Consider the following 17,254-nt stretch of genomic DNA (forward strand, 5'->3'; position numbering starts at 1 on the left):
TTTCAGTACAGAACTTATACGTACCTGTTGCCGTATGGATAACACACTTTGATCCATATCCCCACTAGGTAGCAGTTGAATTGAAGTAAGGTCTTTGAAAAATGCATTCTTGCCCTAAAATTGAGAACCAAAGACAACCGTAAGAGATAAAAGTGAAGAAAATTCACTTGGATCCAATACAAGGAAGCTGAAGTATTTTTTACATTCAAACTGCACTGCATCTTCCATTTCTCTTTGGGAATGAAAATTAGTATTTTAAGTTAAAACTACAGAACAAAACAATCTTTTGCTCATGCAATTCTTATTCAAGGATTTCCTTTCAAACCTACGTAGTTTAGTGGGCAGGTGTTTGTATCTGATATGCTACTAGCTGAAGATGAAGTCTATATATAATTTCCTATTCCCTAGCTTATTGTTCTAGACTAACATGCTAAGCATGATATGTAGGAAGAAACTAGCAAACTAGTTAATAGAAAAATGCATTTCAATTATTATCAATTGACTCCACTTAAAATTGAAGTCTCCTTGACTACAGATTAATCAAATTTCAGGTAAACCGCTGAATGATGGCATATGGCAGCTCTCGTTTCAGCCCACCACCACCTCCAGTGATGACATACTCAATGCCAAGCATCTCTGACAGCCCTGCTCAGTACTGACACACGGAGTAAGAAAACAAAGAAATGGCTGTTTAGAAAGAAAAATCTTTTAAGTGTTGTTCTTATGTACTGGGGCCCTTCTCCAAACTGAAAGAACAGCCAGGAGAAATACCCAATGGGATGCAGGAAATTATGTAGAAGTAGATTACTGATACTGGAATGATGCAAGTGACAAGGATGCAAGTCTAGACAGTGACTTGCATTATCAGAAATAAGGTAATAGGAGGCTTTTGAAACTTTTAAGTATTTCTTTTCAGACATCAATGTTCCCTAAAGATTTGTTAGATGTTCCCTCACAAAGCTCACAGGGAAATGGGAACTTTGAGTGTGTGAACCTTTTTCTCTTAGTGGTTTATATACATTTAAATAACAAGCTGTTTACTCTCTTCAGGAAGTTCAGAATTCTGCAATAATAATCAGAGAAACAGATACAACAGCAACACCAACATAATGTTTCTGAACTTAAATATTTGTGTTTTCTCTGATCTGGCTCTTCTCAAAGTAACTAGAAAAATCTGTCATACGGTGTTCTTACCATGCAGTATTTTGAAGCCAATTAATTGCTAAGGAGCTGATTGTCATGTATCTGAGGTCACTACAAATCTTTCATAAGACAAAGTACCAAGCTTGTGTGTCAGCTTGAATTCTGGTGACAACTTCACTAACAGCCCAGTGGGCTAAATGTCTGTCATAAAAGCAAGCATGAACAGTTTAAAAAGTGAAAGCTAGTATATATTATAGACACCAAGAGGAAGGATAGTAATAAGTAGGTGTATGCATATCAGCTTTCAGAAGACATACCTTGCTATCAAATAGTGAGAGAGGCTTCACACTCTTCAGAGAAAACCTCATAATAGCATACAAGATTGTACATAACACAAACTGGTGTTCAACAAGCGGATAGTGAATGCGTTTCTGCTCAAGCGCTAGTTCTACTATCGATACTGGTCCTTCTACCGACATCCAAGCATCTTCAGTATCCAGGACAGGAGCCTGCATTTCGTCACTACTAACATCAGCCTACCAGAGGAACACGTAAGTAGTCAGTCACAAGATATCGCTTATATTGGTCTTCTATGCAAAAAACACAGCTTTAATCACAAGTTCTCTGCTATGAAATTAAGAAGAGAATTTCATATTCTCTGGAAGAGAACATTAACATTTGTCTGAACAATACAGAGATCAGTATAAACATATTATTTAAAAATTAAATTTATATTAATGCATTCCTTACTTTCCACAGATTAAAAACAAAAACTTACCTCTAGCAATGTTTGCAGAAGATCTGAACAGCAGCCAAGAAAAGCCGTCATTGCTGTGTCACCCATACCGACATCCTGTTAACAGTACATTTTGAATTGTTTCAAATGGAATTGAAACAGGCTGTAAAGGTTCTATATGTTTGAGAAGACAGCTGTTGACGTAACTCATTATGCTCAGTTTATTAGCCTATTATATTTAAAACTAAATAAACATTCACCTAAGCACAAAGATTTAGAAACAGCAAAAAAGAGAAAGCTTTCAATTATCTTGAAAAGATTAAATTATCTCAATTTCGCCTTTTACAATACTGTATTTCTAAAGATGACTGAGTATCTCATTTACTCACACCTAACACGTCATTTTCTGAGCAAATCAGTTGCCTTCCAAGCGTTTTAACTAATAATTATGCATGAAAAATTGCATTTTGTCATGTTATATCTCAAGTTTCAAACTCTCACAGTTTCAAAAACAAATCATAAGCTACTATTAAGGTGTGCGTTATTGTTTTTTTTTTTTTTTTTTTTTTTTTTCCCCAGTTAGACAAAAGTAGCATTACTTGCCCTTCTGCATAATCTGTCCTTCGGAGCTTTTCCCACCTGTTTTTAAAAAATATATATATTTTAGCACAATTAAATCATTTTTATCATAAGGTATGTGCTATTAGCATTTTTCTAATATAAAGAGATAAAACAGTTCATTACAGCTACAAAAATGCAACACACTGGATTGCAAAAGTATTATTCCCAATGAATTCTGTCCTGTAGAACTAGAGGTAAAAGAGCTAAAACACTGTGATATTATAAAGAAACAATGGGGAATGAGGGAAGAGGGAAAGGAAGAGTGAATGCTGCAGAATATTCATTGAGATGGAAAAGGTTTAATAAGACGCTTCTCTAAACTTTTTATGCTTTGCCTATGTAAATTCTTCAGAAGAGACACCTCAGACATTCTTGTTTAGGAAAGTTACTTCAATGTCACTTGGTTCTAATTTCTACACATTGAATCACATTCTGCACACAATGAATCATGTACATCAGTGAAAGGTCTTTTCCACAGCAGGCAGAAATAAAAATTATTATTATATTTTGGTAGAGTCTAAACAACACCTGAAGTAAGATATCAGGGTCCTGAATCACAGGAACATTTAAACTCTGCTACTGCTACAAGCTGATCAGTCCAAATGACAGATTTAATACTTTGAAGTGTGCATTCCTTTCTCAATTCCCAAAATTAGCTTACATAATAAATCAAACAAACATAGGATTTTTTATATTTAAGCCAAAGATATTCCAAGTACTTTTTGTTTAAATCCATAGCTTAAAAATATTAGATTCGCTTTCAGTTAATATTAAGAATTCAGCCTCAGAACTACAGCCAGAGTGTGGCTCTTACCTTGTCCATTAGATATGTAGCAGAAGAAAGCCTTTTTACTATGAATGTATTCCACATCATCAGAGCAATACCTAGAATAAACACAAACTTGTGAACTCTGTGCGACTAGAAGAGAGATTTTAGGTAATGCAAGTATAGAGCAAAAAGCCATAGGCCGAAGTTCCTTTAATAGTGAGAATTTAAGAAAAAAAAAAAACAAACAAAAAACAGATGATGAATGAAACAAGAAGGAATTGTTAATCCTCATTGCTTAATACCTGAACTTCAGATTTCTCAAGAGGAGACTATCTCAGCGATCAAATCCAGTCAGGAGTGCAATGAATCATTCATTAAAATTGTATTTATGCAGACTGGGTTAAACATTGCAGGTATGCAGAAACTGAGACTAAGCATGGAGGTACAAGACTAATGCTTTAGGCATAGAATGCACCTTATTTGCATATATCATCTACAAAAAGGAACTCATCACATTCACTTGAACAGAGTATTAAGAAATGCATGAACTCTGATTGCAAGGACTACGTCCCACAATTTTAAATGAAAATTATAAAATATATTTCAAAGCAATTTTTAGTTTTTAGTTGAATGTTAGCTTTATCTAATCAACGTATTTCCATGCTTCTGATGGAAATGGTTAGTCTTAGCAAGAAAAATGTCAGCAGAAAGTTTACTGGGGGTGAGGGGGGCGCTGACAAAAAGGCCATCAATACCTTGAACTACACCTGTTTACACTTGTCTATAGACAATCATTTAATCTGTATAGTTTTTTACAATTTCAGAGGTCACTTTTTTATGATTGCTTCATACTTACCATGCTGAACATGAGCATTAAGGATGCATCTAAGATGGTCTATAGACGTAATGAGAAAACATGCTTCCTTATGTAAAACAAAAAAAAGTGAAAGAACATGTTACTACATTATTCAAAACTTGTTTTAAATGTAAACTATCCCCTTAAGGGACCCAAATAGATTATTTCACAGCTACTCGTTTTTGACTTATAGCGCTTGTAACTTATTCTGATCTTGCAGTCTTTTCTGCTGACAAACGTGCATGCACATGGCAAAGCACATTCCAGCCATCACAAACACATTATGACTTCTTCACTATTTTCAGGGTTTTGTTAGTGTATGTACCACTAATATATTCATTGCTGAAAGATACCTCCAGCGACTAGTAACAGTCCATTTTTCAAATACAATAATCTATTTGTATTAGAAAACTTTTTTTTCTCACTCCATGTCATTTTAGTGGAGTGAGTTTTTTAAAACCTCAGATTAATCTTTTCTATAGCAAGGTGTTATGTAGCACAGATCAGAGCAGCGCGGATGTCAATTTTCATATAATCTTAAAAGTTTTGATACCATAGAACTTAATTTTCTAATATTAGAAAAGCTATAGGAGAGCAATGGAAAACAGGAATTTTGCCTTTTTTTTTTTTTTTTTTTCCTTTTCCCTGACAATTCCCAGCAGTAGCTAGAGGGAAGAATTATAAATCCAAGAAGAATGTTCAAGAAACCGCTCTCTTTAAATGAGAGTGGATCTAGTCTGACAAATTGAGTATTCTGTGATGTCTTTTAGCACCTACAGAGCAGAGGAAGGGTTCGTCACTATTTTGTAGGAATTAATAAACTTTTGTATTCTCACAAAATAGAAACAGAACACTTCTTCACGCTGCTTACTTGAAGCAGTTTTGAAAATCTGCTAGCTCAGGAATATACTGTCCTGTCACTGTGAGGTGCTATTCAACTTCGGACTCAATTCAATATGTACTTGACACCACAGAAAAAGTGTAACCAGTATGCTTTCAAACTCAGTGTTTTAATGAAAGTTTTTATGAACTAAAACTTGTGAAACTAAGAAGTTGTTCTTAACCATTACTCCCTGAAAATGCATTTCTTTTACCTCTGGGTCTTTATTCCACTGCACTACGTATTCCCAACAGCAATGTGCATGGAGTACATCCAGTTCAAGACTACATGGAAACTGCTGATATGCTAGCTGCAGCAGCTCTAGGGGAAAAAAAAAAAAAAAGTTACAAGACAGACCTCTTCCCACTGTAATTTCTGCTATTCATAACAGCAGCATATAAAACAGCTCTGAAAGCATTTAAGATTTGAAAGATTCACATTTTCTTACCTAGGATTGTTTCCAAGCCTTCATCTACTTCTGGTTCCTCAAGAAAGATATTGGTATGCATTTCTACAGCTTCTTCAGTACTCTCTGCATTGTTTCTGTGTTGTGCCAAATTCAGTACAAGAGGATTGAAGCCTTGCTTAAAAACCCACTTTGCTACAGTGTCAGCAATACCTCCTGGGAGGGTAAAAACAATTTTAAAAAAGTTTGGGATACACTTGAAGCATTTCATAAGATTTGTAGCTCAGGATTGAAAGGCAAGAGAAGAGAGATGACCATTAATTATATTAGGATGGTTTTGCCAAACAAAAAATTCTTAATCAACTTAGAGGTTTGCAATCAATATAGTCCTTTCAGTAATACCCTTCCATCATTTTGAAACAGCATTCTACATGGTTTGCTTTGTTTTTTAAACTAATAAATGTTACTAGCAGAACAATTTCCAGTGCAGTGTATTTCACAAAGTAGGTAAGGATATCTCAGAAGTCTATTAGAAGGACAATCAACATCTTTCCAAGAGAAAAACGTACCTTTTCCACTTTCCAGCAATTTCTTTACAGAAATCCTACCCAAAGGCTCGGTCTGTAGAGATGAAACTTTTTTTGTTCTCTTGCTCACTTGGCTGTGCAGTAGTGTCTGAAGTATCAGACAATCCTCTAACTGCTTCAGCAAAAGTTGCCAATATTCAGCATCAAGAGACAGTGCTTCCCAGGATTCTGTGTCTGAACCTACAATTATTTGGGAAAACTAACAGAACATAAGAACTGTTTTAGATCTGTTCACTTAAAGTAACATGGTTTTGTTTAAGAAAATGCATAGTATTAAAATTGAAAGCTGTATCTCAAGATCCACTCTCTATTAAAAACAAATTAGCTTGAGATGTGTATATGAACTGTTACAGAAAGATAAATTAACACCCCACACTGCTCACAAGCCACACAGATTCTTAAATAAAAGTATAAGGAAATAAAAGGACCTGAAAGGCCATCTTATAATCCTATTTTAAGTTCACGTTTGAAGGAATTCTAACCTACTTTTTGACCAAAGAGATTTAATTTTAAGTCCTCAAATGCAATTTTTCATTCCTTATATATGATTACTCAACCTACATTTCAACTTCCTACCATATAAAAAAATATTTATCACGCATCTGGAAGAACTGGATGATACCTTATCTGTGCCTTATTTTGATATTCTCATGTTAATCAGCAAATAGTCTGACAGGAACCCCAGGAATTTTTCCAGGACGTTGTAGATCTGATTTTTAGCTTTATCATAGAATCATCATAGAAAACCTCGGGTTGGAAGGGACCTTAAAGATCATCTAACTCTAACCCCCCTGCCATGGGCAGGGATGCCACCCACGAGATCAGGTTGGCCAAGGCCTCATCCAGCCTGGCCTTGAACACCTCCAGGGATGGGGCATCCACAAGGTCTCTAGGCAACCTGTTTCAGTGTCTCACAACCCTTGCAGTGAAGAATTTCCTCCTAACATCTAGTCTACATCTATCCTCTTTTAATTTAAGACCATTCCCCCTTGCCCTGTCATTATCTACCTGAGCAAAGAGTCCCTCTCCATTTTTTTATAAGCCTCCTGTAAGTATTGAAAGGCTGCAAGGAGGTCTCCCAAAAGCTTTCTAATCTCCAGGCGGAACAGCCCCAGCTCTCTCAGTCTGTCTTCATAGGAGAGGTGCTCCAGCCCTCTGATCAGATTTGTAGCCCTCCTCTGGGCTCACTCTAACATGTCCACATCTTTCTTCTGCTGGGGACTCCAAACCTGGATGCAGTACTCCAGGTGCAACAATACAGAAAACTCCAGAGTTCCCAAAATTCTGGCCATTAGCAGTTTTACACTTAATGTCAAAAGATGGCAGAAAAAAAGGGTAAAAAATAAATGGTTTTATGGAAGGCAAAATTTATGGCTGTTGCTTTTTTTCTTTTAAGAACAGAAGAGAAGGTGACAAAGGAGAGAGCAGATGGATAAAGCATATGTTGCAACATATCAACATTCCTATTTGGGCAACATAGGAAATATTAATATACAGAATTGGATTAGTTAAGATGAATGTAGAAAAATGCCACAACACTTCCCAGCATTCTAGTTATAATAAATAAAACAATCTATTTATAAGCCTTAACATCACCTAAACCACATCTAATTCGAGCTTGTTAAGACAAGCAGTAAAACACAGGCTTGCAGGATGGCAGGCTTGTGCCCATGTCAGAACAACAACAGGTGAATGTTGAGGACGTAACTCTATTACAAAGATAGCAATTTGCATGGAGCTGACACAGTAAATAACACAGATGAAAAGTACACAGTGACTGACCTTCTTCTCTGTCACACTGTCAATTATCTGTGCAGTAACAGAGTTTCCAACGTGAGCAGATAATAAGGCAGCTGCATTATTTTCAGACTGAATACAAGCTGTTCGCATTTGCTGCCACCAGGGGGAAACAGACTGAGTGTCCCAGGATTCATCGATAGCAACTGCAGAGATGAGAAAGTAGGAAACTCAACTTGGGTCATGAGATGTTAGAACTAGTGAAACAATAACCAAACCTAAAAGCAGCACTTAATGCAGCATGTATTAGGAGCAATTTCCAGTTACTCTACATTATCTTGTTCTGGATGTGTAGCACACAATTCCTAGATTATATGTCAAATGTAAAATAAAGAGCGGAACATGAATTACTTTCTCCAAATTTCACTCATAGGAAACAGGCAACAAATCGAAACCACTAGGCAGTAAACCCTGCTGAACACTTAACTAAATTTAAGGAGTATAACAAAATGACACTTCACAATACAGCCAGCTTCCTTTGTGATTTCAAAACACCATACCCATTAAATTCACCCACTCAAGCTGGCTCTCTTCAGGCTACCTCATGTTCAGCAGAATTAATTTGTTCAGACAACAGCAACAGCTTATTCATGCTTCCAGTTTCAAGATGATAATGGTGTCCTGTGGTGAACTACATATAAGGGAACCTGGCAGAGACATATCTATAGCAGTTTTATGTAAAGTAGGAGAATCCATATTTATTCATTCCATTATTTGGGGTAACCTGTGTAAAGTTGACTTTATAGAGCACCCCTTAAATTACAGAGTTGTTCAGTAAACAAATGCTGCTAGAATAATGGTGGTGGTGTCTCAACGTGACTTAAAGCAACTCAAAGGACTTCTGAGCACCAGGCAGCAAAAGAGAGAGGCAGAACTATACACAGAAAAAAAAAAAAAAAAAAAGAGGAGGAAAGCGATATAGACAGCCACCTTCTGGTGCCAAATAGTAGTTGTGTCTACTTGGTGGTGAGTGAATAAGCAAGGCATGAAGCAGGCCTTTAATTGCAACAGTCCTCAGACTTTGACTGCATTTTTTAGTTGCTTGTTACAGAATATATCAAAATGCAATACTTAGTCCTGTTACGTGTTTTTGAGTGAGGGAACTACATGATAACGTGGATTCATCGCCAAAATAATCTAATAATAATTAACCACCAAAAAATTCTAATAACTAACATCTACAAAAAAAATAAAATCTAGTAACTAACATCCGCGGAGTTTAAGTGTTCCAAGTGTACATTTCACCTTTCATTTTGCTCAGGAGTGACAGTGTAGTATAAAGGCAACTGGTAGAGTCTGGTTTCTCTAGAATGTCTTTTTCCCTGGAAAGCCATAAATTGAGGAGGAGTGACTGGAAAAAAGAATACAAAATTTAATTAAAACAGAAGAAACTCTGTGATATTGCCATATCCAATGCAATCACTTTATTGAACAAATTGTGCGTCATGGAGCTGAACTGTGATATCAATGAGTCCTTATTATATTAATATGGAAGGTTAAAAATATGTTGCACAAGGAACTGACAGACTGAAAGGAAGCTATACAATCAGTATTTTCTAAGATAACTGAAAGATACTCTTTTGAATACACAGACAGCTCATATAAGTTTGTTAGCAATCTTAACTTGGTAAAAAATAGTAGTAAATATTATGGTTGAAAATCTTAACACAGCTAAGTAATATTTAATTAAAAATTATGTATTAATTAAATTATAGGTATTTCATTCATCAGGTAGTTGGTGGAAGACAAGTAGAAAAAAATAGTTACATGCAGATGAAAGAATGTTGATTGACTCAACACTACTAGTGATTCTGACAAATTTACTTTGATTTTTTTTTAAACTTCTTTACTTGTTGTAACAAGGAATTACAACAAATGTCTCTGTACCTGAAATTAACTACTGACATTATTTGTGCTTCTCTTTGTAAAATAAACTTGCAGCAAAATTTTACGTGACAACACTTTTAGTCTATTCTGTGCATACTCTAGACATTGCCACTAGCATGGCTACATTTTCTACTAGAATAATTTTTTTGAAATCTAAGTGGTAAGTGTAAATATGAGCAACTAAAAAAAAAGAATGTGGGGGTATATGAACATGAAAGACAGCCTGAGAACAGCATTAATCCAAAGGCCAACATTCATATCTTTCATTTCAGTGTTTTGTTTCTACAACCAGAACATTTTAACATACATAATAAATACCTTACCAACAAGATTTGAGGGCTAAAACCTGCTGATTCCAATGCATGACAAATTTCCTCTGCGGAACTCTCTCCACACAAACACTTCCAGAAGAAAAAGTTGCCTGAAGTAAAAAAAAAAAAAAAAAAAAGGGAAAAAATAAAAAAAAAATAGCCACAGCCTCTCCCTTACACTTACACACAATCTATTAATCAGGTCCCACTGAGTGCAGTAAGAAGGACTAAGTTATGTCTACTATACTCTGACACTTAACCCTTAGTGTAGAAGGTGGTTTGTTACAAAGGACAAAAGTGTTTCTACCACTACAAGAGGCAGAGGATTTATAAGAAAAGTTATTGTACTGTTATTGGTTCCATTCAAGGAATAGCTAGATGTGTTGGACAAGTTTATCCACTAAATAACTCTGTGGAAGTATGCTGTATCTAGTACAGCAAACTACATGTACTTCAAGCAATTAAAAAAAGAAAACCAAAACAACCCAAATACATAATCCAAACTTTATCAGTGCTACAAAAGCTCTGAGCTTCCCTTTGAGGCAGGGGAAAATTGGAAAAACATCTTCAAGAAACCATCCAAATTCCTCAGCACAACATTCATATTTAGAACAACAAGAAAGGCTTCTATAGGTATATTAGGGATAAAATGATTAGGGAAACTGTGAGCCTTCTCCAGAAGGAAATGGGAGACCTGGTCACCAGGGATATAGTGAAGGCTGAGGTACTAAATTATTTTTTTGCCTTATTCTTCACCAGCAAGAGCTCCAGTCACATAGCCCAAGTCACAGAGGTCAAAGGCAGGAACTGAAAGAACGATGAACTGCCAATGCAGGAGATCAGGTTCAAGACCAGCTAAGGAACCTAAAGGTGAACAAGTCCACTGAACCTGGTAAGATGCATCAGCAGGTCCTGAGGAAACTGGTGAATGTAGCTGCTAAGCCACTAACCATATTTGAGAAGTTGTGACAGTCTGGTGAAGTTCCCACTGACTGGAAGAGGAGTGAAATACCACACAACAATGCGTGCATACAGAATTCCATGTCTGTACCAAGAATTCCCCAGGAAAGAAGTCATGTAGAAAGACAGTGCCTTTGAAACAGATTTAACCCAAATTACTTCCACCAGGTATTTCTCAAGAGCCTCTCAAGGTCAGTTTGGAACAGATTTGCAAAATAAAGCTGAGTTCAAACAGCAACTCTAATGCACACCCCAACAGACACCTCAGCAAGGTTCCTGACCTCCCCCACCGTCAAAATTTCGTATCAATGTCAAAAATCTCCCCAGCTCCACAAATTAGAGGTCTCTATTCCCTCATGTAATGGTTCTGGTCATCTCATCTCTGAGGCCCTATACTTGAGATAACTCCTGTCATTAACTAAACCCTCAAGGTGCTGTAACCATGAGGGAAATGAGAATACAGCTGCTCTTTAAAGTACCTTGTTACCGCTGTCCAACTTGGTGTTAATAAATGAATGAAGAGTGATAACGTCGCTTTAGGGTAAACATATCCACATATGTAGTTAACTTGTATTAATATCCACCTAGGTAGAAAGTCTTGTCCCATGGCTAAAGGTCAGAGTCTAGAGCTATTACTGTCATGAACATCTTTGAGGTAGGCCACCTTGTTAGAGGGCTCCAAGTTCAGGCTAAAATATTTATTTGTTACATCTCAGACTATAAACAGTCTTTAAGGTAACCTGACAAACAGTTCAGTAGCTCTTACCTAAAGCCACATATTTGCTGTCTTCCATATTTTTCACATTAATCGCATCCTTTTCATACTCTAAATACTCCAAGAACATTTTCACAGACAATACATCATCATTCACATCAGCAAACTGAACAGGAGTTTGGGTGTCTTCTTTCTTGTAGTTCTCCAGCAATGTTTGGAGCCTCTGAAAATCTTTTTCTTCTAGCCGAAGCAGTTTAGCCAAGTCCTTAAAAGCAAAAATCCCACGTCGCAAGAGTAATTAATTTTTTTGTTTGTTTTAGAGAAAAACACAGGAAAGACTTAAAAGTCAGAAGAGCCAAAATGTTTCATTTTGAGCATTAGAAATATCTTTTTTTTTTAAGGGTAAAATGATAATCAGTTATAACTATAAGTAATAATTATAATCATATAATATATAAAATATATAATAATTATGAATAATATATAATGTATATACTTCTATTATGATTATAATAATTCAGTTATTCATAATGGATTAAAGAGACCTTGTTTAACTTCGTTTTTAAGGACTTCATCAGTAGGCATGTTTCCCACACTTAGATTTTGTTCATGGTATAACTATTGCCCGTATGTGCATGTTTGCTTGATAACGCCACTCTGTATATCTTCTATTAGTTTATAAGCACTTGTCATCTATTATTTAAAAAGCAAGGCAAATTACAATGTTGACCAGAGAATTCTGCTTAAGAGCCCATCTTCTGATGTTTGTGCAAACATTAGAATTTATGATTTCCACTGGTCCCAGAATACCTCTCCCAAATTAAGTTGTTAAGAATATGCTACTCTGGATAAAGGACTGAAATCAGGGGATCCTGGTTCTATTTTCACTTCTGTCTTGACTTTCTGTTACTACCAAATAATTTTAGGTATATGATTTACTATGCATTCATAAGGTAAATAAAAAAATAAATAGAAGGTATTACAAAACAAGTACTTCATTAAAAGTTTTAGCCTACAAAAAGGGATTTCGTTTACCTACTTATTTGTATCCAAGGCCCTGAAAACCTATTTTTATTCTTAAGTCATCATCAATACTACACGATAATTGAATTTTGAATTTACTCACATTATCTGAGGGTGTAGTATCTTCCTGTATGCTTTGGGAATTTAGTTTGCTCACTAGTTCATAAAGATGTAACAGCTTTAGCTTGTTTGCACAGAACTGCAGTAGTCCTTCATCCATGCACTCGAGCTCTGAGGAGGAAAAAGACCCTGCATTTTAACTTGTATATATATCCTGGAGTAGTGGAACATACTTTGCAGCCACATTAAACTTCCCCTTTTGGAAATCACACCAGAGGACCTATATCTCAATCTAACTGCTGATGCACTGCTGTTAGCAAAGATTATTTTTAATTCCTGGCATTATAAAACAACTATTTTTATGAGATGTATTAAAGAGAAAGATACCAGGCTCATTTTTAAAACGAATGTGGTTGATAATGTGGAACTGAACAAAATAAGTATTTATCTTTTCCTGAGTTAAGGGCCAAACCACAAAATGCCAAAAATTAAAAGACAGTAAGTCTCAGATTCTTTTATCAAGAAGCAATTACCAAACTACAACCTTTTATTTGTTCTGCCAGTATTTTAACAAAGCACAACCCATTTTATCAGAAGAGAGTTTGGTATCTATTTATACCAATTCAATTTAATCTCTGCATGACACTGTAATTTTTATTTCTACAATCTTGGTCTTGGAAATCTAATTTATCTAATTATTTCTGAATTTTGAATAAAACAATCAGAATATATGCAGCTAACACCAATGCTACATTGAATAAAAACTTATTCCAACTAAATCTGCTGGAAAAGAAAACATTTCACAGAGATTCTAAAAAGACCTTTCTATACAGAAGGTATCTCTAAATACATTAACTTTATCTAGAACAGCCTCTAAATATGATCTTTTCCCTATGAAATTTAAGCATTATTGTCCCATTGCTATTAAAAATCCTGCAAAGCAGAAAAATGCAGTGTTTGCCACAAACAGTCACTTGACCTCTTCTTCACAACCACAATATTCATAGAGCCTGGCATCTGTTTCGCATTATCTTTTGCCTACTAAGCACAAGTGGAAGATATAATTTCACTCTTGTGAAATTAGAAGACTGGTACATTAGTCTGTTCTTTATTGTGACTGTGAGGAAATAATGTAATGTATGACAATAAGAGATTAATGGGAATAATACACAAAAATACACACTCAGACCTCCGTAAGTGTACAACTCTGTCAATTCCTCTTCAGTGGAGAAGGGCACTTTAAAAAAAGAGTTCTTACAGAACTGCATATGTGAAACTCACTCTCTCCTTTACACACCACTTCAAGAAAACGGTCAAAACCACAAAAAATGTCCCCAGCAAGTTTTCCTCTCAAAGCTTTTAAACTATGAAAATGTGTTACCACATTCTCACTGAGGCTGTCTCAAGGGAAACAGCCATTCTAATTAGCAAACAGTTTATTCAGGCCTTTGACACAACAGTGGTAGGGATTTCTTGACACTTATTGTTAAACAGTCTTCTCCTCCTAACAAGCTGAAATTAATATCCAGGGAAAACAAAAACAAAAAAATAGACAGATTTCTACTGCTGAGAAGTCATACACCAAGTGGCACGCACATGCTTCTCCACTTTATTCCTCAATATCCAGATGGATCTCCTAACTGAGGTCCAAGTTTCTCCTGATTTGGAGAGATCCAAGCGTATCATTTCAAAGAAAGAACCTCACAGACTTTAGCAACAAGGTTGTTTTTTTTTTTGTTGTTCATTTTTTTTCTGAATGGATAATGACAATCCCTGAGACTGTCCCTGGCAGAACATGAAATATAATGTCAGTGAAGTTTACCAAAAGACACAAAGCATCTGAACAGAACTCAGATCCTCAGTGCCTCCAGTACATTAAGATTTACAGATCCAAAGTACTGTCTTCCTAGAAAAGAGAGCGAGCACTAAAGCGTTTTCACAGTCTGTGAAGTCTTTTTCTAAAGGAAACTTTTTTCTAGATGCAAGTACTCAGCGCAGTTACTTTATTTTTCCTTTTTTTAAGTACAATCACAAATTGTTAGGTACATGGCAAGTATAGCAAAGCATATTTGTTAGCAAACTATTTGCTGTCTGCGTGGAAAAAAGATAAATTTGTAGAAGCAACATACTGTGAAATCTAGCATCAAAATTACGCAGATCAAGCATGATACTCCTGTGGAACAGAGTAATTCTACAATTGTCTTACAGCACTGCCGACAGTGCAAATGCCTCTCCATATTTGCAAAATAAATATCCACCTACCCTGTTTTTCTAAGTTATCCATTAATGTCTGAGTGATGTTTGTGAGAGATGAAAGGGGCACGCGTTCACTTGTCAATATACTTTCCAGAGCCTGTCAAGCAGACATTCAACAGAATTAAACATTTACTTCATTTTACTGTTAAAACATGTAAGGTAAGCCAACAACAGCAAAACTTTGACAACTATTTTCAGGTTTGTTTTTTTTTTGTCTTCACATATACTTGTGGCATATTTTAATTCTCTAGTAAGGTCTGCTGGTCTGCTCTAGTTTTATTATTTCAATTTTTATCATGGAAGATACCTTGAGAAAGTCACAAGTAAATATAATAGCTCTATCATTTGCTTTAACTCTAGGAACAATTAAAATATTTTAAAATATTTAAAAAGGATTTAGCACTACTCTAGTAACACAATACTAATATGGAAGTACACTGACTTTAAATAGTCACCTGTTTCTTTGTGGCAGGGTATTTAATATCAAGTATTAATTCCTTCGCTTCAGCTTCAATCAAGTCTGCAAACAAAGACAATGATGATATTAATTCATATTTTTCAAAATGGATTCTGACAAACAAGTCAACCTGCACCACAGCTGAGATGTACATGATCAGCTCATCCTATAGAGCTGAAGACAACATTACAGAACTTGCCAAAATAGGCTTGGTGAAAATCAAACAACAGCTCAGTGGCATTTCCAAATCTATCTTTTGTAAAAATTATATAGTATTTAAAGGAAGAAGGATATGTAGATTCAAATGCTAAGCATTACATAGTAGAATAGGTTGCAAACAGATCGTGCTTCTAGCAAGCAAAGTAGATTTTAATATTTTGATCAAAGATTTAACTAGCAGACAAAACTTATATTGGATCTTTGCACGAGATAAATTTAATCCAGTATTTTTTTGTAAACTACAAGCCACTTAAAGATCATAATTCATCGCACATGCAGCTGTTAGAAAGCACTGTTATGCCTGTGTTTCTACACTTTCAGGACAAATAACAGACAAATCATTTAATAAATAATTTCTTCAAACTGTATGTTAAGAGAACCTACCTGGATCTGAGGCTTTAGCTTTGAGTAAAACATTTAACTTCTTCACTAGATGCATATCCTTTGCTCGCTCACTTTTTTTATCACTGTAAAGAAATAATTTAACTGTATGATGAAAACTGAAGTTTTCTATATTTATGATACTTTAAGGTAATGTTATATTAATAAAAATAAATTTAATGCTTAAAAAAAATAAGAATATTACCAGAGTAGTACTCAGCCTGAGAACGAACACAACAATCACTCTCTATAAATAAAGTAGTTTCTAAAAACAATATAATGAAATTCAGTTGCTTAAATAGAATCCATAAAGTCCTTACCTCAATGCAAAATGAAAAGGTACATGGACAGTTTTTACACTTCCGGCGACTGGATCAACAAGACATATCTGGTAAGTCTGGGGCTGCCATCCCTGACTGGTCACATTGTTTAAACCCATTATCTTATAACCAGGATACAATAACCTGAACCCAATGAAAAGACATGGCAGTTAAGAATGAAACCGGCAACCTTCAATTTTCATACACTGAATAAAATAATTTTTTTGATATATAAAGCTAAAGCTTAACAACTGCTAGATTTGTTTATCAGGTAAAGTCTGTAGAGTGATGAAACATGACAGAATCCCATTCTATAAAACAAGATGCTGCTTTCACTAGAAACACTACAGGCAATGCAGAAAGAGCCTGCCAGCACTTTCCGCTTTTGTCACTAGAATATGCATGTACTGGTGTACTGCACCAACACAAGTAGTGTGCCCACATCCTAACCATTTCTTACCGACAATGCTTCCCCACATTGAAGGCCCCAACACGAGGCCCTTGCTGTGTGCTCCACACTTCCAAAATTCCTCTCCTTGGAGCATAGATGACAAGGAACTGAGCCACTCTGCTTGGACACTGTGCACTTCCAAAAGGAGAATAATCCACCTTCTCAGTTTCCCTCTCATGAAGGTCCTCTACAGTCTGTATCCAACCAACTTCTGCATCACGGTATCCTTTGTAAGAGAAGACAGAAATTCATTAGTGTACAGAAAGTAATACAAGATGAGGATACATTATCACCTGCTTACCCGTGGCAAGCTGTCAAACTTTGTTTCAAATTGTGCAATTCTGGCCAGCAGCCAGATTCCTGTTAAGCTCTGGTCCCTGCAATCAGAGCAGGGCCCATCAGAGGACTCCTCAGAGCCA

The 17,254-nt window shown here is 35.7% G+C and overlaps 1 protein-coding gene across 4 annotated transcripts in view; it reads right to left on the reverse strand.

The window, feature by feature from the left end:
* The window catches only part of RAB3GAP2 (RAB3 GTPase activating non-catalytic protein subunit 2), a 45,295-nt gene that overhangs the window by 4,737 nt on the left and 23,304 nt on the right, over nucleotides 1-17,254 (reverse strand). For 3 of the 4 annotated variants that reach the window (XM_035320614.1, XM_035320615.1, XM_035320613.1), the window contains exons 14-32: nucleotides 16,845-17,061; nucleotides 16,385-16,528; nucleotides 16,068-16,150; nucleotides 15,463-15,527; nucleotides 15,014-15,104; nucleotides 12,795-12,922; nucleotides 11,720-11,933; nucleotides 10,006-10,103; nucleotides 9,041-9,146; nucleotides 7,781-7,941; nucleotides 5,981-6,197; nucleotides 5,454-5,627; nucleotides 5,220-5,326; nucleotides 4,126-4,192; nucleotides 3,315-3,385; nucleotides 2,483-2,518; nucleotides 1,922-1,996; nucleotides 1,461-1,679; nucleotides 25-114 (exon numbers count right to left, since the gene is read on the reverse strand). In XM_035320614.1, the coding sequence (XP_035176505.1) occupies nucleotides 25-114; nucleotides 1,461-1,679; nucleotides 1,922-1,996; nucleotides 2,483-2,518; nucleotides 3,315-3,385; nucleotides 4,126-4,192; nucleotides 5,220-5,326; nucleotides 5,454-5,627; nucleotides 5,981-6,197; nucleotides 7,781-7,941; nucleotides 9,041-9,146; nucleotides 10,006-10,103; nucleotides 11,720-11,933; nucleotides 12,795-12,922; nucleotides 15,014-15,104; nucleotides 15,463-15,527; nucleotides 16,068-16,150; nucleotides 16,385-16,528; nucleotides 16,845-17,061 (2,363 nt within the window). Of the gene's footprint in view, nucleotides 1-24; nucleotides 115-195; nucleotides 1,316-1,366; nucleotides 1,680-1,921; nucleotides 1,997-2,482; nucleotides 2,519-3,314; nucleotides 3,386-4,125; nucleotides 4,193-5,219; nucleotides 5,327-5,453; nucleotides 5,628-5,980; nucleotides 6,198-7,780; nucleotides 7,942-9,040; nucleotides 9,147-10,005; nucleotides 10,104-11,719; nucleotides 11,934-12,794; nucleotides 12,923-15,013; nucleotides 15,105-15,462; nucleotides 15,528-16,067; nucleotides 16,151-16,384; nucleotides 16,529-16,844; nucleotides 17,062-17,254 lie in introns of those variants that run through there. The other variant, XM_035320616.1, reaches the window with a different exon arrangement.

The sequence above is a fragment of the Oxyura jamaicensis genome, chromosome 3 (genome assembly GCF_011077185.1).
Source record: "Oxyura jamaicensis isolate SHBP4307 breed ruddy duck chromosome 3, BPBGC_Ojam_1.0, whole genome shotgun sequence".
NCBI lineage: Eukaryota > Metazoa > Chordata > Aves > Anseriformes > Anatidae > Oxyura > Oxyura jamaicensis.